Source organism: Geotrypetes seraphini, chromosome 11, assembly GCF_902459505.1.
Source record: "Geotrypetes seraphini chromosome 11, aGeoSer1.1, whole genome shotgun sequence".
NCBI classification, from domain to species: Eukaryota; Metazoa; Chordata; class Amphibia; order Gymnophiona; family Dermophiidae; genus Geotrypetes; species Geotrypetes seraphini.
Genome location: NC_047094.1, coordinates 58,435,151 through 58,460,692, shown reverse-complemented (window position 1 = coordinate 58,460,692; position 25,542 = coordinate 58,435,151). Strand labels below are relative to the sequence as shown.

The 25,542-nt window shown below is 47.0% G+C and overlaps 1 protein-coding gene across 8 annotated transcripts in view; it reads left to right on the top strand.

Annotated features, from left to right (window-relative positions):
• CREBBP (CREB binding protein) overlaps positions 1-25,542 on the top strand; it is a 676,455-nt gene that overhangs the window by 342,746 nt on the left and 308,167 nt on the right. For all 8 annotated transcript variants that reach the window (XM_033962544.1, XM_033962542.1, XM_033962548.1 and 5 more), the window contains 2 exons: positions 13,556-13,674; positions 16,128-16,367. In XM_033962544.1, coding sequence (XP_033818435.1) covers positions 13,556-13,674; positions 16,128-16,367 — 359 coding nt within the window. The remainder of the gene's footprint in view (positions 1-13,555; positions 13,675-16,127; positions 16,368-25,542) is intronic.

The following is a 25,542-nucleotide window of genomic DNA, read 5'->3' as shown; positions in this document are numbered from 1 at the left end:
TTAGCAAAGAACATGTCTCCTGTTGTTGCAGTCCAACGAGTGTTATGTCTTTGAGGTTAGGCTGCAGATGTGGCTTCCAAATCCAAGTTGTGTTCGCTCTCCTTTCAAGGATCTATGCTCTGTAGGGAAGAATTAGATAAACTGGTAGGAGTGATGCCAGAGTTCCCTTTTTATCTGCGGACAAACCTAAAGTAGGAGGCCGTGGCTTGTCAATGGATAGGAGTCTTAGGAATGCCTAACAGTATCGCCCTGGCAGACCCAGTAGAACTTAGAGGTCATTTTTCAGAGAGTTTAATTCTTTCAAGGTTTGGGGGGGGGGGGGTTTAGAACAGACATCATGGAGGTTGAGACTTGGGCTCGAGAGTCCCCAGGCAGGCCAAAGATTATTGTTCTCTGTCTTCTGCTGCCAGTTGGCACTTGGATAAGGGAGTTTTACTAGAGGTGGACCTAAGTTACTGAGAACCAAAGGGTCCTCAAGATGATTCATGATAGTTATTCTCTGGCATTTCAGCATCCTCTCCCAGATCTGTTTTTGGAGTCATTCTATCACTCTCACCTGAAGATATGAACAATATGGGACACTTTACAGCATATGATTCATTGAGGGCCATGGTGCTGGTGTCCAGAGAGGAAAGGAGAACAAGAAGTTATTACATTTATTTTGTAGTTCCCAAAAAGAAAGGCACTTTTCATCCATTCTAGATTGCAAGTGGACGAATGTAAGATCAATAATACTGGGACAGACTGAAAGTCCATCAAGTACAGTATCCTGTTTCCAATAGTGGCCTACCCAGGTCACAAGTACCTGGCAAGATTCCAAGAAGTAAAATAGATTTTATGCTGCTTATATTAGGAATAAGCAGTAGATTTCCCCAAGCCATCCACCCTATGGACTACTTTTTTGGAAATTATTCAAACTTTTTTTTTAAAACCCTGCAAAGCTAACTTTCTCTGGTATCAAATTCCAGAGTTTAATTATATGTTGTGAAGATATATTTTCTACAGTTTATTTTAAATCTACCTCTTAGTAGCTTCATCGCATACCCCTAAGTCCTAATATATTTGGAAAGAGTAAACAAGTAATTCACATCTACCCTTTCTACTCCACTAGTATTTTATAGACCTTTATCATATATCTCCTGAGCCGTCTCTTCTCTAAGCTGAAGAGCTCCAGCTGGTTAACCTTTCCTCATTGGGAAATCATCCTATCCCTTTTATCATTTTCATCACCCTTCATGTACCTTTTCTAATTCCACTATATCTTTTTTGAGATATGGCAACCGGAATTTGAGATGCAGCTCTACTAAAGAGCGATACAAAGGTATTATAACGTTTTCACTTTCTATTTGCTTTCTTAGCCGCCGCTGCTCATTGAGCCAAAGGTTTCGACATATCCTCAACAATGATACCTAGATCCTTTTCCCGGGCAGGGACTTCTAACTTGGAATCCTGTATCAAGTAGTTATTGTTCATTAATTTTCCTTTTTCTAACATGCATCACTTTGCAATTGCTCTAAACATCATTTGACATTTTGATGCCCAGTCTTACAAGGTCCTCTTGCAAGTTTTCACAATTCTCTTGGAACTTATCAACTTTATGTCATGAGCAAATTTAATTATCTCACTAGTTATTCCTATTTCTAGATCATTGATAAATATGTTAAAAAGCAGCGGTCCCAACACAGATCCCTGGGGAACCCCACTTTATCCCAGGACAAGCAGGCATGATATTCTCACATGTGGGTGACGTCATCTACGGAGCCCCAGCGCGGACAGCTTTTCAAGCAAACTTGCTAGAAGTTTCAAGTTTGCACACTGCACCACGCATGTGCATGCCTTCTCGCCCACTAGAGGGCGCATCCCACCTCGTGGTCCTCAGTTCAATTTTTTCCGCGGAGCCAGAAAGCCCTGTGGATTTGAGCTCCAGTTTTGTATTGCCTTTCTGCTGCCGCGTTTCGTTTTTTCGTTCGATTCGCGGTGCTCCTTTCTTTTTTGTGTTTTTCCTTCGTTTTTAAAAAAAAAAAATATATTTTTCTTTTCGTTGGGCTCCGGGGGCTCCCGGCAGCCGTGGCCGCGGGACGTCGGTCGTTCCCGGCCTCCTTTTCCGTTGATGTCCCGTCCTGTTACGGGATTTAAGAAGTGCAGCCGGTGTGAGAGGTTACTTTCCATCACTGACCCTCACCGGTGGTGCATTGTTTGTCTCGGGCCGGATCATCCGACAGCTTCGTGTGATCGCTGTGCTACTTTTCAGGCCAGAGCCCTCCGCCGCCGAAAGGCCAGAATGGCGGAATTGTTCGCCGTGGACGCGCCGGCTAAGGCCTCGACGTCGGCCTCGGCCCCGGCCTTGACCTCGGCCTCGGCATCCTCGGGGGCCTCGGCTTCGCCTCGGCCCTCGACTTTGAAGGCGTCCTCGGGAAAACCGGCTTCGGGTAAGTCCTCTGTTCCATCCCCGTCAGCGAAGAAGCCATCCTCTGCTCCGGCTAAGGCGAGTGGGTCGACCCCGGCCCCGCTTCGGACCCCGGCTTCGCACACCCCGAGGGAATACTCGAGACCGAGGTCGCCCTCCAGGGAGTGTGCTCCGGACCCGGAACTCCCGACCTTCGTGGGGATTCCGGCCTTTCAGGACCTCCTCCGAGCTCTTATTTCATCGGAGCTGTCGGGGGCCCTGGAAGTGTTGCAGCGAGCTGCGGTTCCGGCGGCCTCGACCTCGCAGGCCTCGGCCGGGGCGCCCTCGACCTCGGAGGCCCCGGCCTCGGCGCCCTCGACCTCGGGAGCCCCGGCCTCGGTGGCCTCGGTCTCGGGTACTGTGGCCCCTTTGACCTCGGCCCCGGCTGTGCCCTCGGGGGGGCCGCCTGAGCGGAGTGTGCGGCCCAAGGAAAAGTTGCGCAGAGTGCGCCGTATTTCCTCCTCTTCCTCCTCGAGGTCTTCCCGGGACGCCTCGCCCTCGACGCGACCTCGGACGGGGCGCCAATCGAGGAAGCCGAAGCGCCCGCGGGGCTCGCCTCGGAGGCACGATCGTTCCTCGCCGCTCGGGGGCGAGGCGCTGCAGGTATCGGAGTTGCGCCTCGACAACCCGAGGCTCCTCCGATCACCTCATGGGAAGTCTTCCCGTGCCGCCTCGCCGAGGAAGTGGGAGAGTGCCCCCCGGACCCCGGGGTCCTCACCCAAGGGTTCTTCGAGGCGAAGAAATTCTCCTTCCCCCTCGAGGGCCTTGGAAAGAGAATCCTGGGGCTCGGGGTCGGTCAGGGATCCTCATTATTCCCATGAGGCCTCTCCCCTCTCCTCGGTGGGGAGGTCGAGAACTCCGTCTCCTCCAGCCAGGCCGTCCTCATTTTCCACTTTTGTTCAGGACATGGCCCGAGCCCTGGGGTTGGACCTTATGGTCTGTTCCCAATATTCTAAAGAATTTTTGGAGGAGCAAGACCTTCCCACTCCTCCTAGGGAGGTGCCTAGGCTCCCCCTCAACAGAGTCCTCCTGCAGACCTGGTTGAAGAATTTGTCGAACCCTCTTACAGTCACGTCTGTGCCTTCTAAAATGGAAGCGAAGTATAGGACGGTGCCCCCTAAAGGGTTTGAAAAGGCGCAGCTCTCCCACCAGTCTCTTCTGGTGGAGTCTGCCCTTAAGAAATCACAGCCCTCACGGGTTTCTGCGGCGGTTCCACCCGGCAGGGAGGGGCGGACCCTGGACAAGTTTGGCCGTCGCCTCTATTCAAATTCCCTGATGGCCACCAGGGTTCTAAATTATGCCTTCACCTTTTCCTCCTATTTGCGTGGCATGGTGAAGGACCTTCCTCAATATCGAGACTCCTTACCGGACTCCCAAAGAGCAGGATTTGATAAGTTTATGTCCAACCTGTCTCAATTGCGGTTGTACCTCTTTCATGCGGTGTACGATGCATTTGAGCTGGTTTCGAGGGTGTCGGCCTTCGCAGTGGCCATGCGCCGTCTGGCCTGGCTTCGCACCCTCGATATGGACCCAAACCTGCAGGAACGTCTTGCAGACTTGCCTTGTGTGGGGTCCGAGTTATTTGATGAGTCCTTAGATGCGGCGACCAAGCGGTTGTCGGAGCAGGAGCGCTCGTTAGCATCCCTGGTCCGCCCCAAACCTAGGCCCCCGCAGCAGAAACCTTTCCGTCCTCCGCCGCGCCGATACCCTCAGAAGTCGACTCCGGCTTTTTCAAGGCCGCCTCCGAGACGTCCGTCTCAGCGAGGCAGAGGGGGACAAACCCAAGCCCCGGCGCAGGGTCCTTCTAAACCCGCGCCTTCCTTTTGACGGGCTGAGCGGACGGGGCGGGTTCCCCTCCGCGAAATCACAGGAACCCCTTCCCATCGGGGGGCGTCTTCGGTTCTTCCACATGGCATGGACCGAGATAACATCAGACGCTTGGGTGCTCCGGACCGTCTCCGAGGGCTACTCGCTCAACTTTGTGTCCTCACCACCGGATCATCCCCCAAGGGTGGCCTCTTGCAACCGAGCGCAACTTCCGATCCTTCTGGCCGAGGCCAGGGCTCTGTTGGTGCTTCGGGCGGTCGAACCGGTCCCCAAGGACCAGCGGGGTACGGGGTTTTACTCCCGTTACTTTTTGGTCCCAAAAAAGACCGGGGACCTACGCCCCATACTGGACCTCAGGAAGCTCAACAAATTCCTGGTCCGGGAGAAGTTTCGAATGCTGTCTCTCCCGGTTTTATATCCTCTCTTGGAGGGAGGGGACTGGATGTGCTCCCTCGACTTGAAGGAAGCATACACCCATGTTCCGGTGCATCCCGCCTTCCGAAGATTTTTACGATTCCAGGTGGGAGATCTACACCTTCAGTACAGGGTCCTGCCCTTCGGCCTGGCCTCGTCCCCCCGAGTCTTCACGAAGTGCATGGTGGTGGTCGCGGCAGCCCTGAGGTCTCGTGGGCTTCATGTGTTCCCTTACCTGGACGATTGGCTCATCAAAGCCCCGACCAGGGAGGGGGTTATCTCAGCGACCCGACAGTCTATTGCCTTCCTGCAGAGCCTCGGGTTCGAGATAAACTTTCCAAAATCACAGTTGTGCCCGGCTCAGTCTCTTCAATTTATAGGCGCAGTGCTGGACACTGTGCGCCTGCGCTCGTATCTCCCGCCCCAGCGGTTGGAAGCCTTGGTGCGGATGGGCCGTCAGGTCTCTCAACTGTCGGTGGTATCGGCCCAGCGCATGATGATGCTGCTCGGCCATATGGCGTCGACGGTCCACGTCACTCCGTTCGCCAGGCTGCACCTGAGGTTGCCTCAGTGGACCCTAGCTTCCCAGTGGCGTCAGGAGTGCGATCCGGTGTCTCGTCTCATTGCGGTGACTCCGCTTTTGCGGAAATCGCTGCGTTGGTGGACCGACTCTTCAAATCTGTCCAAGGGTTTACTGTTTCTCACCCCTCCTTTTCGCAAGGTTCTGACCACAGACTCCTCGGAGTACGCGTGGGGAGCCCACCTCGACGGTCTTCGAACGCAGGGCCTGTGGTCTGCCGAGGACTGTCGGTGTCACATCAACGTGCTAGAACTTCGGGCCATCTTTCTGGCGGTTCGAGCATTCGTCCACATATTGCAGAATCAGGTAGTCCTCGTCCGCACGGACAACCAAGTGGCGATGTACTATGTGAACAAGCAGGGTGGAACGGGTTCTTGGCCCCTCTGCTCGGAGGCTCTTCGCCTTTGGGAGTGGGCGGTCTCCCGGAACATCTTCCTTCGGGCGGTCTACATCCAGGGAGAACAGAACTGTCTGGCAGACAAACTCAGTCGACTTCTGCAGCCGCACGAGTGGACTCTACACTCCGGAGTCCTGCGCGAGGTTTTCGCTTGCTGGGGAACGCCGCAGGTGGATCTGTTTGCCTCTCCGGAGACCCGCAAACTGCCCCTGTATTGTTCTCGGATGTACTCCCGGGACCGTCTGGAGGCCGATGCCTTCCTTCTCGATTGGGAAGGGAGGTTCCTGTATGCGTTCCCTCCCTTTCCTCTGATCATGCGAACGTTAGTACATCTCAAATCGTCCGCTGCCACGATGATTCTCATTGCACCTCGGTGGCCGCGTCAGCACTGGTTCTCCCTGCTGCTTCAGCTCAGTACCAGGGAGCCTCTTCTTCTGCCTGTGTTTCCTTCTCTGCTGTCTCAGAGTCAAGGATCCATGTTGCATCCCAATCTGCAGTCATTACACCTGACAGCTTGGTTTCTTGCTCCTTAACTTCGCCTGATCTGTCTCAATCTGTGAGGGAGGTGTTGGAAGCATCCCGCAAGATTTCGACTAGGCTTTGTTATTCGCAGAAATGGACCAGGTTTTCCACCTGGTGTTCGTCTTTTCACCTGGATCCGGTTTCGGTTCCGGTGTCCTCGGTTTTGGACTATTTATTTCACCTGTCGCACTCTGGTTTGAAAACCACTTCTGTGCGTGTTCATCTTAGTGCTATTTCTGTTTTCCATCAACATCTGGATGGGTGTCCTCTGTCGACCCATCCTTTGGTGACACGCTTCATGAAAGGGTTACTCAGGGTTTGTCCCCCTCTTAAGCCTCCTTCAGTCGTGTGGGATTTGAATGTGGTTTTAGCTCACCTGATGAAACCTCCTTTTGAGCCACTCAACAAGTCTCTCTTGAAATTTCTGACTTGGAAGGTGATTTTTCTAATTGCCCTCACATCCGCTAGGCGGATTGGGGAGTTGCAAGCTTTGGTTGCGGACCCTCCTTTCACTGTCTTCCATCATGACAAGGTGGTTCTCCGCACCCATCCTAAGTTTTTACCTAAAGTTGTCTCTGATTTCCACCTCAATCAGTCCATTGTCCTTCCTGTGTTCTTTCCTAAGCCCCACTCCCATCCTGGCGAGACGGCGCTTCACACGCTTGACTGTAAGAGGGCGTTGGCATATTACCTTCAACGCACCAGGTCTCATAGGAAGGTTCCTCAATTGTTTTTGTCCTTCGATCCTAATCGATTAGGGCATCCTGTTTCCAAGCGCACTCTGTCTAACTGGTTAGCTGCTTGTATTTCTTTTTGCTATGCTCAGGCTGGACTTCCGCCCCCGGGTCGAGTCACGGGGCATAAGGTCCGAGCGATGGCAACTTCGGTTGCTTTCCTCCGATCCACTCCTATGGAGGACATATGTAAAGCTGCCACTTGGTCTTCGGTTCATACGTTCACCTCTCATTACTGTCTGGACACTTTGTCCAGAAGTGACGGCCGGTTTGGCCAGTCGGTGTTGCGTAACCTGTTTTCCTGAATTGCCATCCTCCCACCTGCCCTTTTTTGGTTGGCTTGGAGGTCACCCACATGTGAGAATATCATGCCTGCTTGTCCTGGGATAAAGCACAGTTACTTACCGTAACAGGTGTTATCCAGGGACAGCAGGCATATATTCTCACAACCCGCCCGCCTCCCCGGGGATGGCTTCTCTGCTAGTTATGGAACTGAGGACCACGAGGTGGGATGCGCCCTCTAGTGGGCGAGAAGGCATGCACATGCGTGGTGCAGTGTGCAAACTTGAAACTTCTAGCAAGTTTGCTTGAAAAGCTGTCCGCGCTGGGGCTCCGTAGATGACGTCACCCACATGTGAGAATATATGCCTGCTGTCCCTGGATAACACCTGTTACGGTAAGTAACTGTGCTATTTACCCACTCCATTGAGAATATTGACCATTTAAACCTACTATCTGCTTTCTGTCTTTCAACCACTTCTTAATCCATAGTAGGGCATTATTTCCTAGCCCATGACTTTCTGATTTCCTTAGAAGTCTTTCATGAAGTACTTTGTCAAATGCCTTTTGAGAATCCAAATACACAATATCGACTGGTTCACCTTTATTCACATGTTTATTCACCCTTTCAAAGAAATGTCATAGGAACATAAGAATTGCTATATTGCATTGTATCGCAAACTCTGTACTGCGGCAGATTCCAGGTGTGCCACGAAATGCCCAAGGAGGAGAGGCACTGATGCCAGCTAACTGACTTCTACTTCATCTTAGTTCCAAGGATCTAATTCCTTTACAAATCTTTTCATCTCTGCTTACTCAGTCAAGGATATCTTTTACATCCCAATCTGCAATCTCTGCACACAACAGTTTGGTATTTCTTGGTCTGAATCCAGCAGATTATAATCTTTCTGACTTGGTACAAGCCATTATAGCTGCTTCCAGGAAGCCTTCTATTTAGCAATGCTATCAGCAGAAGTAGACACACTTCAATTTGTGGTGTACTCTCCATGACCAAGATGCTTTCTCCTTTTCTCTTTCTTCAGTGTTGGATTATCTTTTGCATTTATCCAATTCTGGACTGAAAACTAATTCAGTCAGAGTTCACCTCGGTGCGTTTAGTGCTTTCCATGTTCCTGTCAACAATAAATTTCTGCCCACTCATCCTCTTGTTTCCTGGTTTATGAAAGGACTTTTCAACTCCAAACCTACGCTCAAGCCGCCTCCGGTTGTCTGGGATCTTAATGTTAATTTCACCAGTTTGATGAAGCCACCATTTGCACTACTGGCATCTACTCTTCTTAAGTTTCTCACTTCGAAAGTGGTCTTGATTTCTGTCATTTGAGTGAGTGAGCTTCAAGCGTTTGTTTCTGATCCACCATATACAGTATTTCATCATGACAAAGTGGTTCTCTGAAACCATCCTAAATTCCTCCCAAAAGTAGCCATGGAATTTCACCTGAATCATTCCATTGTACTTCCAGTTTTTTCCCCCCAATGCCTCATTCTTACCCTGGAGAAACAGCTCTTCATACACTGGACTGTAAGCGTGCTTTGATTTACTACATACAAAGGTCTAAGCCACACAGGATTTAACCTCAACTGTTCAACTCTCGATCCTAACAGATCGAGCCGGCCTGTAACCAAGAGAACTATTTCCACATGGTTAGCGGCTTGTATTTCCTTCTGCTATATTCAGGCTGGGCTGCAACTCGAGGGACTTGTTACAGCACACAAGGACCGAGCTATGGCAGCATCAATAACCTTTTTACGTTTCACTCCCATTGATGAAGTTTGCAAAGCAGCTACTCGGTCCTCAATTCACACATTCACATCTCACTACTGTCTAGAATCCTATTCCAGACGAGATAGTCATTTCAACCAAGCAGTATTGCAGAATTTATTTTCTTCTTAATGGCCAACTCTCCTTCCATCCCATTACAGTAAACTAGGGAATCACTCGTATGAGAATATGCTGCCTGCTTGTCCTAGGATAAAGCACAGTTGCTTACTGTAACAGGTGCTATCTAGGGACAGATATTCTCACATCCCTTCCACCTCCCCTGGTTGGCTTTTAGCTCACTTAGGGAACTGAGATACCATTAATAATAATAAGGGTGGGAAGGCACTCGCAAAGTTTCTAAAACACTGAAAAATGCAAATACACTTTTACCACTGTCCGTTCCGGGCTCCGTGGATGACAACACCCACATTTGAGAATATCTACCTATTGTCCCTGAATAACGCCTATTACGGTAAGTAACTGTGCTTTATCGAAGGGCTGTCTAGAAAGGTTTGCCTCTTTGCAGGTGATACTAAAATCTGCAATAGGGTAGACACCCTTGATGGTGAGAATAACTTGAGAATGGACTTAGTGAAGCATGAAGAATAGTCTGGAATTTGGCAGCTAAGATTTTATGCTAAGAAAGGCATTGTTATGCATTTGGGTTGCAAAAACGCAAAGAAGTGGTACAGTTTAGTGGGTGAAGGAATTTTGTGCACAGAAGAGGCTAAATGGGTAGAAAAGACAACAAAAGCTAAAATGATGCCTGGGTACATAGGGAGAGAAATGGCCAGTAGGAAAAAGGAGCAATTAATGGCCCTTTATAAGACACTGGGAGGGACTTTATTAAAATATTGTGTACAATTCTGGAGACTACACCTTCAAACATATATAAACATGATATAAGCAGAGGATGTCTAGGATGAAGCTGAAAGGGACTCAGAAGTAACCTCAGAAAATACTTCATCACCGAAAGAGTGGTGAATGCATGGAATGGCATCAGTGGAGGTGGTGGAGATATAAAATATAGCTGAGTTTAAGAAAGCTTGGGTCTAGAGAGGATCCAGATGAAAAGGGTTATCGGGATTACTAATACTACTTCTTATCATTTCTATAATGCTGCCAAATGCATGCAGTGCTGTACACTACATTAACCATGAATAGACAATTCCTGCTCAGCACAGCTTACAATCTAATCGGACAGACAAACAGGATAGTTGAGGTAGAGAACTACAGTGACAAAATAGACTTGGGTACTTAACAAGTGAATTAGAGTTAAGAGTTAAAAGCAGCATTGAAAAAGTATGCTTTTAGCCTGGATATGAACACTTCCAGAAGCGGAGCTTGATATGCCGACTCAGGCAATCTGTTTCAGGCATAAAGTGCAGCAAGATAGAAGGGATTGAGTCTGGAGTTGACAGTAGAGGTGAAGGTTACAATTAGGAGAGACTTACCTGATGAACAGAGTTCCCGGGGGGATAGGGGGAGGAGTGTAGAAGAATATGAGAGAGGAGTGATACTGAGGAGGTGTATAGTGAACACCTCCTCAGAAGCCAACAAGATGACTTTGAACTGTGTGCGGAAGCGGATAAAGAGCCAGAAGAGTGATGTGAGGCAAGGGGTAACGTGAGTATATCGACATTTGCAGAATATAAGCTGTGTAGCAGAATTCTGAACAGATTGAAGGGGAGAGAGATGGCTTGGGGAAGACCTGTGAGATGCAGGTTGCAGTAGTCTAAGTGAGAGGTGATGAGATTGTGGATAAGTGTTTTGATATTGTGATCAGACTGGAAAGGTCAGATTTTGGCGATATAAAGCACCGGGTAGACTCTTGTCAACGCTGTTCAGCGTTACAAAAACGCTCTTTTAAGGCTTGATATCTGCTGCAGGAGAAACTTTTTTTGACCTCGATGTCCAATGTCGACACTGCATCGAAGTCAATACCACAGTCACCACATCTTTTTGCATCAACTTTCTTGGAACCGACACTGAAAACATCCAGTAAACAGGCTAAGAAGGATTCCCATCCCTCACCTTGCCAAGCAATGCAGGCACTCTAGCATTGAGTAAGTCGCTGCATGCCAAATGGCGTCGACAGTCCATCTTTACAGGAAGTGTCACCTTCGAGGCATTCCTCTACATCAATGTCACCAACTCCTCGACACCCTGTACTATTGGTACCATCCACACTTTCGGTACCACATCCCATCAATCAAGATCAACTTTGCGAGCTGCTTCAACAGGAGCTAGCAGCGATGCTTCAAGGCCAATCGAAGCCAACTGCTGCACTAACTCCTCCAGTACCGGCCCAGCCCGAGCACGGCCCTATGAGGCCTCATGATGCCTTAACTAAGTCTCCTCTTCAACGCAAATCCAGGTCCCATCATTGGAGCACTTCCTCCTCATCGACGTCAGACTTGCATCAAAGAAGACTTAGGGAGTCCCTCCCGACTCTGCCATCGGCACCATAGCCACCATACTGCACAGTGTCATGCTCCTTCTAGAGGAACAATTTTTACAACTCCAGCTTTATAGCACAAAGACTTCAATTTATCCCTTCAGAATTTCTCTGACCCACAATATTCTGCACCGAAGTCCTATGAGCTTTTGTCGGATCCATCATAATGCAAATGGGTCAAACTCTTCCTGTGCATATGGAATCTGAACCAGAACCAAGAGTTGAACTTTTTGATGCACTTGACTTTGGGAGTTTAAAACATTCTTTTGGGAATTACTCAATCCATGACCTCAAACAGGAATTTATGTTGAAAAACTGGGAGACTCCCCAGCATACCAGTGGCTCCATCCAAAATGGATTTCCTTTACTGGGTGTAGTCATGTCCTGGCTTTAATAGGCCACAATTGCAGCATTAATCTTTTCTGTTTGAGTCTCTTTTGAAGAGGTCATCCAGCCAAGTAGGGAGAGTCATATTTCAAAATACAATGCTTACTAGCTGTATCCTCAACTATGCTTTCTACATGACATTTTATTTTAAGCTCCAGTTCAACACCTGTCTCACTATGAACAATTCATACCTATAGACCAGCTTCCTGATTTCGCATGATCTCCTTGAGACCAGTACATTCATATCAAGATCAATCTTTGGTGCTTTTGATGTAACTTCCAGCGTATCAGCCTTGTCCATTGCAATTCAACGACAAGCGTGGCTTCATGAATCAGACTTGGGGCTCGACCGCCTTGTAAATTCCCCTTGTATAGGAAATTAACTTTTCGATGATCACATTGAAAAAACTATGCAATTGATCACCAGGCTATATGACCTCTCCCTCAGCCTCCAAATCGCATGATCCTAAATGGTTGACTACTTAGTTTCAAAGGCACTACACAATGCCACCAATATCGTCCACCCACTGTCCAGTACCTCCAAATAGGGAGAGTTCAAGAGGGCCTGGGATAGGCAAGCGGGATCTCTCAGAGAGAGAAAGAGATAATGGTTACTGTGGATGGGCAGACTAGATGGGCCATTTGACCTTTATCTGCCGTCATGTTTCTATGTTTCCACAGCTTTGACTTCAAAGTGCCCTAGAAACCACCATTCTCAGAAATCTAAAACCCCCTACTTAATAGAAGTTCACTTAATTGCTTGACATCCTACAATCTTCTTCCACACTCATTGGAGGCTCACTCACCCTCTACCACTAATGCTGATCAGTTTGTCTGGGGTGAAATGCGGATATGCTCTACCTTTAGTGGATTCTATTCAGATACTCTACAAGAAGAGTTATCAGTTACTGGCAGAGATTCTATTCTCATATCAAACCAGATAAGAGGTCATCAACAAATTCTTGACTTCCCTGCTCTTCACATAGACTTACTTTAAAAAAACAAACAAACCCAAACCTTACCCTTCCAGGAAGAACCAATTGTGGTGTTCTCGAGGTCTCATGGAAGTATGCGCTCCCCCCCCCATTAAAAAAAAATTGTTTTAACACTTTCTTGACTCTCTGCCTGCCCTTCAGTTTTCTGTCGATCAGTATATGCATATCATTTTCTAGAGGGTACAAAGCTTCTCAATTGCAGTTTAAATTGGCTACTAGCCTAGCTGAAGCAGTGAAATCCATCTTCATGTGCTTAGTGTATAAGAAATTTGATTCCACCATATGAGGCTAGCAGACTGTCCCTGTACTGAAGGCTTCCTAATTGATGTCAGAGTAAAGGATGCCATACCTTCAAGTACCACTGATTTCCTTTACAATATCTCTCCTCTGTGCTGCTGCTGTCTACATCATTCTGCAGATGAATGAGCACATCTCAATGCTCCTATATGTTCTTGTGCCCAACCCATGTGTATACAATTTGAAAATTAATTATTTGTTTAGTTAATAACTGATCTAACAAACCTTTTCCTGTAAAAAAAAAATGCTCAAACTATGAATAAAATGTTGCTTTGCAAGTCAAGTATGACCATTTGGCCCATCTCTAGCAATAAATTTGCAATTTAAACTTGAAGTTCATAATAAAGCAAATCTAATTTTCTTGAAGATCCTTATGGCAAACTTACTGGAAGGATTGATTTTGCTTCCTAAATGTTAATAACTGCCATTTTCTTTTCAGTCTTTAAACCTGAAGAGCTGCGCCAGTCTCTTATGCCTACTCTGGAAGCATTGTACCGGCAGGATCCGGAATCTTTACCTTTCAGACAACCTGTAGATCCTCAGCTTTTAGGAATTCCTGTAAGTAGTGGTAGAAATATCTGTATTTTAAAACTTGCTGTTTCATGCAGGTTGTAGATAGTAGCATCTCCTGATGCCCAGGGGTATAATATTTTCATGGTGGAGGGAAATCCCTTAATCTGTTACAGGTTTTTTGGGATCCTGATTTTGTTGCATCAGGCTTATTTTACAGAAAAGCAACTACTTAAATCAGGATGGATAGCCTCTTCTGATTAATTTTTTTTTTCCATGTTTTTGGAATTGCTCCAAAATACAGACTTTTGATTTTCGGTATTATGCTATGTGGAATGCCTTTTGGGCTGCTCTGTTCCACTTTACCATTGGGATTACTTTTGGACAAACATGAAGTTTTTCACATCTGTAATTGCCACTGTTTAAGGAAGTTTGGGATATTGGGCAAAAGTGTCATTCTGGGAGTCTGGGTAACTGATACTACATGTTCCCTCTTGGGTGTAGTGGAATCGCCTCCACTTGCTCATGTTGCTGGAGCAGAGGCAAGCTACCTTAACGCCTAAGCAGAAGCAAATTTTTCTCAAGATTTGGGGTACGTCACCTCATACAGCAAGGATCCTGGTTTTAAATTCATTCGGTTGAGTTCTTAGGGATTTTGGGGGGGTTTGCTATGCATGCTGCTAACCATGTCATTTCATTCAGTTCCCTACTTGCTTTTTTTTTTTTCCCATGAAGGGGTGGATAGGGTAGGGTTAGTTGTTCTTGAGTTGGGGATATTTGTTTGTAATTGTTGATATTCATGTATAGAAGGTTGAACTCGCCATGCGGTGAGTTGGGGAGATAAGAATTAACCCCTCTGGCTCCCTCTCACAGGGATAATTGATCAGAATAGGTTTCTAAGGGCTATGTCCCACTTAGCATTTTACTGGGGTTTTGGAGGGGAACTTATTAGATTGCAGATAGTCATGTCTCTTATTTCTGTTCGTCTCCCATTCTTATATTTGTTAACCCTGCTCTGTGCCTTGAAGCGAAGGGTTTCATGGAAGGATATGTTGTTGTAGGGGTGGGACGAACTTGGGTCATGTTTTCGGTGAATGGGAAATGTTTCTATATGTAGATAGCCATATAAGCCATTGTTTCTTCTTGTAGTTATTTCTTTATTCAATAAAAAAGATTTCAATAAATTTCTTTGTTTAGCACATAAGGCCCTGTGGGAACGGGAACCTTCTTATCTTAATAGATGGACAACATTATATACACCATTGACATGTCAGATCTTTACAAGATTTTAGAATGACACCTCATTTTAGGGAGGTACACAGAGAAAGAGCTTTTTTCTGGCTAGCTGAAAATGTATGGCATAGCTTACCAAAAGAAATGTGGTCTGAGGTTAGTTATAAAAAAAATTCAAGTGCATTTGGTATGTCATCTCCATAGTGAAAGGGGATAATTACTTGTGACTTCTAAAAAAAACTTGTGTTTTTTGTTGTGGAAAGACTTTGTCTATAATATTTGTTTAATTAAAATTGTACTCTGAGTTGATGGATTCTTGGTATGAATGTAGTACGTCTTTTCTGTCACCAATGGAATTCTTTTCTTTTAAATGTATATTTATTTTTGTAAACTGCCCTGATCTGAGAAGGCTGGGTGGTATATTAAGCCTCTTACGAGGGTGGTTTGAAATGTTTGGTTAAAAAAGCAAGTTAAACAAAGTAGTTTTCATCAAGGGCTATAAGCTTAGTCCAGCAAGTTTCCATTTTTTTTCGTATCAGATAAAATACAAGATATTTTCAAGAAGTTTCTGCACTTTTATTTTTTTAAACACTGCTAAATATCTCAAAAGCAAATTGCATCACTTTTCCATATAATCACCCTGTTTTGTGATACATTTTCCTAGCATCCTACTAACGCATGCCCTCTTACAACTTTTCTTGCCCCAACCATTTCCTGCAAAAATATGAAAGTGTGGAAACTTTTTGAAGAATCCCCGGAGCTTATAAAAAAAACTGGAAACTCCTGGACTAAGTATATAACCCTCTATGGAGACTGTTATTTAACTTGCTTTTTTACCAAACTTTTCAAACCACCTTCGGAAATAAACATAAGCATAAATTTCAGCAAAATTTTGGGGATTTTCCCCCATAATATCACTTAATGATGCAGAGATTGGGAGAAGCACCTCAGAATCTGCATAGGACCTGTCTGTGACTGTTAGGATACTGTCCTCAAAAAAGTTACCATTTCTTATGAAATATTCTAAATCAAAATGAAGAAAATGTTTGATAGCGGTTATTTTATATATGTTTAAAGAAACCAGATTAATATGTTTTTTTATTTTATAGGTTCATAATTCACTTATACCTAGGAGGAGTACAAAAGAAAACACTCATATGTAGAAACATATACACAGACATTTAAAATTACAAAAAAAAGGTACTTTACTTTTCTCTTAAATCTTGAACTTATTACCCTATATGTAACAATTTAAATTTCTTTTATAGGATTACTTTGAAATTGTGAAAAATCCTATGGACCTTTCTACAATAAAGCGAAAACTGGACACTGGGCAATACCAGGAGCCCTGGCAGTATGTGGAGGATGTTTGGCTGATGTTCAACAATGCCTGGCTTTATAATCGCAAAACATCGCGAGTCTATAAATACTGTACTAAGCTTGCAGAAGTCTTTGAGCAAGAGATTGACCCTGTTATGCAGTCCCTTGGATATTGCTGTGGACGTAAGGTAAGAATAAACATGGTTTCTCTCATTGCTGTTTTAATGTCCATAACATTTTATGGATGCTCTGTGAAATATTATCTGATTTTACATTGGCTTCTAATTGAAGCAAGGATGCTTTTTAAAATGGGTTGCATTTGCTATAAGACATTGTATAGTTTTATATCGACCTATCTTGTTGGACCACTTTAATCTTGCTGATAGAAAACCAACTTTGTATTTATAAGCACTTTTTTAATAGAACTTTAGCTTATTAGGTCGGTTCCTGGGGCAAAAGTTTTAGTAATTAGTATCAAGTACATAAGTACATAAGTAGTCGCCTCCGCCGGGGCAGACCAGAGGTCCATCCAGCCCAGCGGTCCGCTCACGCGGCGGCCCACCAGGCATATTGCCTGGTCAGCGGTCCCTGACTAATTTTATTGCCTTCCTCTACAGTTATCTCTAAACCTTCCACTGCTCTTATCTGTACCCCTCAATCCCTTTGTCTTCCAGGAACCTATCCAGGTCATCCTTGAAACCCTGTACTGTGCTATTTCTTATCACGGCCTCCGGAAGGGTGTTCCATGTGTCCACCACCCTCTGTGTGAAAAAGTACTTCCTTGCGTTTGTTTTAAACCTGTCCCCCTTCAATTTCATCGAGTGACCCCTTGTTCTTGTGGTTTCTTTCAAATTGAAAAATCTGTCTTTGTCAACCTTTTCGATGCCCCTCAGGATCTTGAAGGTCTCTATCATATCTCCTCTGAGTCTCCGCTTTTCCAGGGAGAACAGCCCCAGCTTCTTCAGTCTGTCAGTGTAGAAACATAGAAACATAGAAAGATGACGGCAGAAAAGGGCCAAGGCCCATCAAGTCTGCCCACTATAGACCCTCCCCTTAAGATTAGCTAGTGTTTTGCCCTGACCCTCTTAGGGATCCCACATGGGCGTCCCATTTATTCTTAAAATCTGGCACGCTGCTTGCCTCGATCACCTGCACTGGAAGCCCGTTCCACCGATCAATCACTCGCTCCGTGAAGAAATACTTCCTGGTGTCGCCGTGAAACTTTCCGCCCCTGAGTTTGAGCGGGTGCCCTCTTGTGGTTGAGGGGCCTCTAAGAAGGAAGATGTCATCTTCCACTTCTATACGTCCGGTGATGTATTTAAACGTCTCAATCATGTCTCCCCTCTCCCTGCGCTCCTCTAGAGTGTAGAGCTGCAAATTGTCTAGTCTTGCTTCGTACGGGAGACCTTTAAGCCCTGAGACCATTCTGGTGGCCATTCTTTGGACCGACTCGACCCTCTGCACGTCTTTGCGGTAGTGTGGCTTCCAGAATTGCACGCAGTATTCCAGATGAGGTCTCACCATGGCCCTGTACAATGGCATAATGACAGCAGGCTTTCTGCTGACAAAACTTCTACGGATGCAACCCAGCATCTGCCTTGCCTTTGAGGAAGCCTTCTCCACCTGATTGGCAGATTTCATGTCTGCACTAATGATTACTCCCAAATCTCGTTCCGCTGAAGTCCTGGTCAAGGTCTCCCCATTCAAGGTATAAGTTCTGCACGGGTTTCTGTTACCTAGGTGCATGACCTTACATTTTCCAGCATTGAAGCCCAGCTGCCAGGTTGAGGACCAGCATTCCAATGTGCGCAGGTCCTGCGCCATACTATCTTGTAAATTGTCCTCGCTTACCATATTACATAGTTTGGCGTCGTCGGCGAATAATGTTACTTTACCTTGAAGCCCTTGAGTCAGATCTCCTATGAATATGTTGAAGAGGAGCGGACCCAAGACCGAGCCCTGAGGCACCCCGCTGGTCACCTCCGATGTCCCAGAGAAAGTACCGTTAACCATCACCCTCTGACGTCTGCCACTCAGCCAATCTCTGACCCATGCCGTCAGAGTCTCTCCCAACCCCATTGATTTCATCTTGTTTAACAGTCTGCGGTGTGGGACGCTGTCAAAAGCTTTACTGAAGTCCAGGTACACTATGTCCAGTGAATCTCCTTCATCCAGTCTTTTTGTTACCCAGTCAAAGAAGCTGATGAGGTTTGATTGGCAGGACCTACCCTTGGTGAATCCATGTTGATTGGGGTCCCGTAGATTCCCTTCGTTCAAGACCGTGTCCAACTGGCGTTTGATCATGTAAGGTTTTCCATACCCTTAATCAGTTTAGTTGCTCTTCTCTGGACTCCCTCAAGCATTGCCATGTCCTTTTTGAGGTACGGTGACCAGTACTGTACACAGTATTCCAGATGCGGGCGCACCATAGCCCGGTACAGTGGCAGGATGACTTCCTTCGTTCTGGTCGAGATACCCTTCTTAATGATACCTAACATTTGGTTTGCTTTCCTCGAGGCTGTGGCGCATTGTGCCGACGCCTTCAATGTCGTGTCTACCATCACTCCCAAGTCTCTTTCCAGATTACTGACCCCTAGCATTGATCCCCCCATTTTGTAAGTGAACATCGGGTTCCTTCTCCCTATATGCATGACCTTGCATTTCCCTACATTGAAGCTCATTTGCCACTTTTTCGCCCATTCTTCCAATGTCGTAAGATCCCTTTGGAGATTCTCGCAGTCAACCGTGGTTTCAACCTTGCTGAATAGTTTGGTGTCATCTGCAAATTTGATGACCTCGCATTTTGTTCCCGCCTCCAGGTCGTCAATGAATATGTTAAACAGGAGCGGTCCCAGCACCGATCCTTGAGGAACCCCGCTCGTGACCCCTTGCCAGTCCGAGTAATGGCCCTTTACACCAACCCTCTGCTTCCTGTCTGCCAGCCAGTTTTTGATCCATCGGTGGACCTCCCCGTGCACCCCATGGTTCCATAGCTTCCTGAGCAACCGCTCATGTGGTACCTTATCGAAGGCTTTCTGGAAGTCTAGGTAAATTATGTCTATGGGTTCTCCTTTGTCCACCTGGTTGTTTACCCCCTCAAAGAAGTACAACAAGTTTGTGAGGCACGACCTACCCTTGCAGAACCCATGCTGGCTCGACCTTAGCTGTCCATTTTTTTCGATATGGTCACAGATGCTGTCCTTAATCAGTGCCTCCATCATCTTTCCCGGGACCGATGTGAGGCTTACCGGCCTATAGTTTCCCGGGTCGCCCCTCGAACCCTTCTTGAAGATGGGCGTGACATTAGCTATTTTCCAGTCCTCCGGGATCTCTCCAGTTTTTAGAGATAGGTTGCATATTTGCTGAAGTGCCTCTGCTATTTCATTCCTTAATTCCTTGAGCACCCTTGGGTGAATGCTATCCGGACCTGGCGACTTGTCGCTCTTTAGCTTGTCTATCTGCCTGAGGACATCCTCCTGGCTCACCTCTAATTTGACCAGCTTGTTATCTTGATCTCCATTTTCTATTTCCTCTGGTTCCGGAATGTTGGATGTGTCCTCCCTCGTGAAGACCGACGTAAAGAAGTCATTTAACTTGTCAGCTATTTCTTTTTCCTCCCTCACTACTCCCTTTCTATCCCCATCATCCAAGGGCCCCACTTCTTCCCTCGCTGGTTGCTTCCCCTTTACGTACCTGAAGAATGATTTGAAATTTTTTGCCTCTCCCGCTAGTCTCTCTTCATATTCCCTCTTTGCTCTCCTAACCACTCGGTGGCATTCCTTCTGGCTTTCCTTGTGTTCCTTTTGGTTGGCCTGCGTTTGATCCTGTTTCCATTTTTTGAACGATGCTTTCTTGTTACTGATCGCCTTTTTTACAGCTGCCGTTATCCATGCTGGGTTCTTTATTCGATTTTTCTTGCACTCTTTTCTGAACCTGGGGACGTACAGGTTCTGTGCTTCGTGCACCGTACGCTTGAGCAGGGTCCAGGCGCTTTCTACGGACTCTACCTTCCTTGTGCTGCCGTTGAGTTTCTTCCCCACCATTTTCCTCATTGCATCATAATTCCCTTTTCTGAAGTTGAGCGCTGTTGTTGTGGTTCTTTTCACCCTGGATGATCCCAGTTCTAGTCTGCACTGGATCATGTTGTGATCGCTGTTTCCCAGTGGGTCTAATACCGCTACTTCCTTTGCAGGTCCCCCCAGTCCACTGAAGATTAGATCAAGAGTAGCTTCTCCTCGTGTAGGTTCCATGACCAGCTGTTCCAGGAAGCAGTCCCTCGTGGCTTCCAGGAATTTGGTCTCTCTCTCGCAACTTGAGTGCCCGATACTCCAGTCTATCCCAGGGTAGTTGAAGTCTCCCATCACCACCACACTTCCATTCTTGCATACCTGCCGCAGTTCCGTCTCCAGGTCCCGGTCGATTTCTTCCGATTGGCCAGGCGGACGATAGTATAGACCCAATTTGATGTCTGCTCCAGATCCTCCTGGTAGCTTAACCCATATTGATTCCAAGCCTTCCGACCTTACTGCTGTTTCCATTTTGGTTGAGGGTATGGAGTCTTTTATGTATAGCGCTATTCCTCCACCCTTCTTGTGTGTCCTGTCTCTCCTGTAAAGTTTGTACCCTGGTATGACCACATCCCATTTATTATCATCAGCCCACCACGTTTCTGTGATTCCAATTATGTCCAGGGCTTTTTGACTGGCTATAATTTCCAGCTCTCCCATTTTGGCCCTGAGGCTCCTCGCATTTGTATAGAGGCAATATAGGTCCTGATTTGTCGCCCGCCCTGCTGTTTTCTTTCCATGGCTCGGCGCTCCCACCTGGCTTGCCTTTACTCGGTCATCCACCTCCCGTGGCGTGTCCGTTTTGCCCCCATCCAGTATCTCCTTTTTTGGATGGTCCTCTTGCTCCCATTGTTCTCTTTCAACCATGCCTGTTAGGCTCGTTTGTGCACTGGGCCCCTGCATTGCATCTGTGGGCCTTTTTTCTGAAGATTTCCACTCAACCCTTTTGTTTAAAAGTTCCCTCCCAGTCCCTTTGTCCAAAAAGTCCCTCTCAGCCCCTTTGTCCAAGAGTTCCCACTCGGTCCCTTTGCCCAAAAGTGTCTCCTCAGTCCCTTTGTACAAAAAGTCCCTCTCAGCCCCTTTGTCCAAGAGTTCCCACTCGGTCCCTTTGCCCAAAAGTGTCCCCTCAGTCCCTTTATCCAAGAAGCCTCTCATAGTCCCTTTGCCCAAGAATTTTCTCTCAGTCCCTTTGTCCAAAAGATCCCACTCGGTCCCAAGCTCTCTTTTGCAATGTCCTTGTTCGGTATCATTTTTTGATACCAATGTCCGGTGTGTCGAGGCCAGATCGACTTCCGGCTTTCCCCTTCTCTTCAGTTTAAAGCTAGGTCTATGGCGTTTTGGATGTTTCTTGCCAGCTGCCTCGTCCCATCTGTGCTCAGGTGCAGTCCATCTCTCTTGTAGAGCTTGTTCTTCCCCAAGAAGGTCGTCCAGTTTCGAACAAAGTGGAATCCCTCCTCCTCGCACCATCTCCTCAGCCATCCGTTCATTACTTGTAGTTCGCTCTGTCTTCTTGTGTCTGCTCTCGGTACTGGTAGGATCTCCGAGAAGGCTATCCTATTTGATCTCAGCTTCAGTTTCCGCCCCAGGATCCTGAACTTCTCAGTCAGTGTAGTCCAGTTGAAATTTTTCCTGCTGACGTCGTTGGTTCCAATGTGGATTACAACTGCCGTCTCCTCTGTCTCGGCTCCCTCCAGGATTCTATCAATTCTGCTGATGACGTCCGTTGTTCTTGCCCCCGGGAGACATGTCACTAGTCGGTCCTCCCTTCCTCCGGCAATGTGACTGTCCACTTCTCGCAGGATTGAGTCTCCTACTACAACAGCAGATTTCCCCTTCCTCAGATGTCTCTCTGGTCTCAGGTCCGTGTCCTCCGGGCTCTGCTGGATCTCCGCTGGTCCTTCCGCCAGGTCCTGTTGGGTACCATCATCTGCATTTTCAGACCCTACGCTAGGTCCCACTCCCATGGTGTTTGTTGGTTCCTGACCTCCAGCTGCCGGTTCCCGTCTGATACGCTGGTGGTCCTGTGCCTCTGCCATCTGCCAGGCCTCCTCTATGTACTTCTCGAGCTCTCTGACTTGTTCTGAGATGTGGCTCTCTCTGGTAGTCTCCTCCGTTTCCCCACACTGTTCCTCTATTGAGCAGAGTCCCTCCAGCTCCTGGACTCTAACCTGCAGCCTTCCGACCTCCCTCTTCAGGCTATCCAGTTCCTGGCATCGATTGCATATGTATGCCCGCCTCCCAAAGGGGAGGTAGTCATACATATGACATGCGATGCAGTACACTGGGTAGCCCTGCTGGATTCCTGCAGCCTCCATTTCTCTGTTTTCTTTCCTGTGTTCTGTAAGAGAAGAGAGAGAAAGAGAATGAGAATGAATCGCGAATAAATTTGAGAAAATGTACCTCAGGAATTTCTCTACTGGGCTGCCTGTGCTCCTGGCTCCTTCTTAAGGCTCCTCCGCAAAGGCGCTCCCGCTAAGGCGAGCGCCTTTGCCGCGCGCCGAACGGCTGCACGCCGTTGGCTCCCTGCCTTTTAAGGGGGAGCCCGGCTGAAGTCGCTGACGCGATGTGGGTGGGCGGAGCTAGCTCTCGCCCGCCTCTGGCTCACCGCGTCCCCCTCGCCTTTCTCCTCTCCTGCTCGCTGCCGCTGGAATCGGCAGCGAGCCCTGTAGCTTCTGCCCTCGCCTGCCTGCCTCCTCTCCTGGCCGCGGCTCCCTGCCTTTTAAGGGGGAGCCCGGCTGAAGTCGCTGAAGTCGCTGACGCGATGTGGGTGGGCGGAGCTAGCTCTCGCCCGCCTCTGGCTCACCGCGTCCCCCTCGCCTTTCTCCTCTCCTGCTCGCTGCCGCTGGAATCGGCAGCGAGCCCTGTAGCTTCTGCCCTCGCCTGCCTGCCTCCTCTCCTGGCCGCGGCTCCCTGCCTTTTAAGGGGGAGCCCGGCTGAAGTCGCTGACGCGATGTGGGTGGGCGGAGCTAGCTCTCGCCCGCCTCTGGCTCACCGCGTCCCCCTCGCCTTTCTCCTCTCCTGCTCGCTGCCGCTGGAATCGGCAGCGAGCCCTGTAGCTTCTGCCCTCGCCTGCCTGCCTCCTCTCCTGGCCGCGGCTCCCTGCCTTTTAAGGGGGAGCCCGGCTGAAGTCGCTGAAGTCGCTGACGCGATGTGGGTGGGCGGAGCTAGCTCTCGCCCGCCTCTGGCTCACCGCGTCCCCCTCGCCTTTCTCCTCTCCTGCTCGCTGCCGCTGGAATCGGCAGCGAGCCCTGTAGCTTCTGCCCTCGCCTGCCTGCCTCCTCTCCTGGCCGCGGCTCCCTGCCTTTTAAGGGGGAGCCCGGCTGAAGTCGCTGACGCGATGTGGGTGGGCGGAGCTAGCTCTCGCCCGCCTCTGGCTCACCGCGTCCCCCTCGCCTTTCTCCTCTCCTGCTCGCTGCCGCTGGAATCGGCAGCGAGCCCTGTAGCTTCTGCCCTCGCCTGCCTGCCTCCTCTCCTGGCCGCGGCTCCCTCCCTAGCTTTTACCAGATTTTTAGAAGGATGTTGAAAACTCACCTATTTTATAATTTTTTTTTTTTTTAATAATCTTTATTCATTTTTCATCTTACAACAAATACATATATATAAAACATTTGTCAGTGAGCACATCATTTGAAATTTTATCTTATCCTTCCCACCCTTCCAATCTTACATTCAATCAAATATATCACATAAATAATCTTTCCTAGTAATCTAATCATTTAATAAATTCAAATTCCCCCCTCCCATCCCTTTTACCTTAAATTGTATCTATAATGTAAAATGGTATCTACTCATTGCAATATTTTGTCAATGGTCCCCATATCTCTTTAAATTTATTAAAATTCCCTTTTTGCACAGCTATTGTTCTCTCCATTTTGTAAATGTGACATATCGAATTCCACCAGAAGTTATAATTGAGTCTATTCCAATTTTTCCAGTTACTTGTGATCTGTTGTATGGTGACTCCTGTCATAATCATTAGATGTTTATTATTCTTTGATGAAATTTGGCTCTTTGTTCTCATTGACATACTGAATAAAATCGTATCATAGGATAATGCCACATGATTTTCCAAAAAACAATTAATTTGGGGCCAAATTGATTTCCAAAAGGCCATAATAAAGGGACAATAAAATAATAAATGATCTAGAGTCCCTGCTTCAAGATTACAGTGCCAGCATCTATTAGACTTAGAGCTATCTAACTTTTGTAATTGAACTGGGATCCAAAATAAATAAGTTTATAATTCCCTGTGCATGTATAGTGTTTGCATCTGTTAACCGCATAGAACTGAGAGGTATTGCGGTATATAAATGGCTTATGTTATTGCAGTTTTAGTGTCCATAACAATTTATGGATGCTCTGTGAAATTGTTTTATTATCATTAGATAACTTATTAGTATGATAAACTTATTAAATGCTTTGTTATATGAATGCATGGAACAGTGGAACAATCTTGAGAGGGATCAAAGTTTAATGTCCTTTTCTATTTTGGGAACATAAGAATTGCCATACTGGGACAGACTGAAGGTCTATCAAGCCCAGTGTCCTGTTTCCAACAGTGGCCAATCTAGGTCCCAGGTATGTAGCTAGATCCCAAGTAGTAAAACAAAATTTATGCTGCTTATTCTAGGAATAAGCAGTGGATTTCCCCAAGCCATCTCAATAATGGCCTATGGACTTCTCTTTTAGGAAATTATCCAAGCCTTTTAAAACCCCGCCATGCTAACTGATTTACCACATTCTCCGTCAACGAATTCCAGAATTTAATTACATGTTGTGTAAAGAAATATTTTCTCCGTCTTTTTTTGGGTTTTTTAAAAAAAATCTACTAATTAGTAGATTAAGCTCACGCCCCCCTAATTCTAGTATTTTTGGAAAGCGTGAACAAGCGTTTCACATCTATCCTTTCCACTCCAGTCAGTATTTTATAGACCTCTATCATATTACCCTTGAGCTGTCTCTTCTCCAAGCTGAAAAGCCCTAGCCATTTTAGCCTTTCCTCATAGGAAGGCATCCCAAACCTTTTATCATTTCTTCACCCTTCTCTGTACCATTTCTAATTCTACTATATATCTTTTGAGATACAGCGACCAGAACTGCTCACAGTATTCAAGTTGCGGCCTTACCATAGAGCGATACAAGGGCATTATAACATTTTCATCTTTGTTTTCCATTCCTTTCCTGATAATTCCTAACAATCTATTTGCTTTCTTAGCCACTGATTTACATTGAGCTGCGGGTTTCAGTGTTTCCTCAACAATGACACCTAGATCGTTTTCCTGGGCAGTGACTCCTA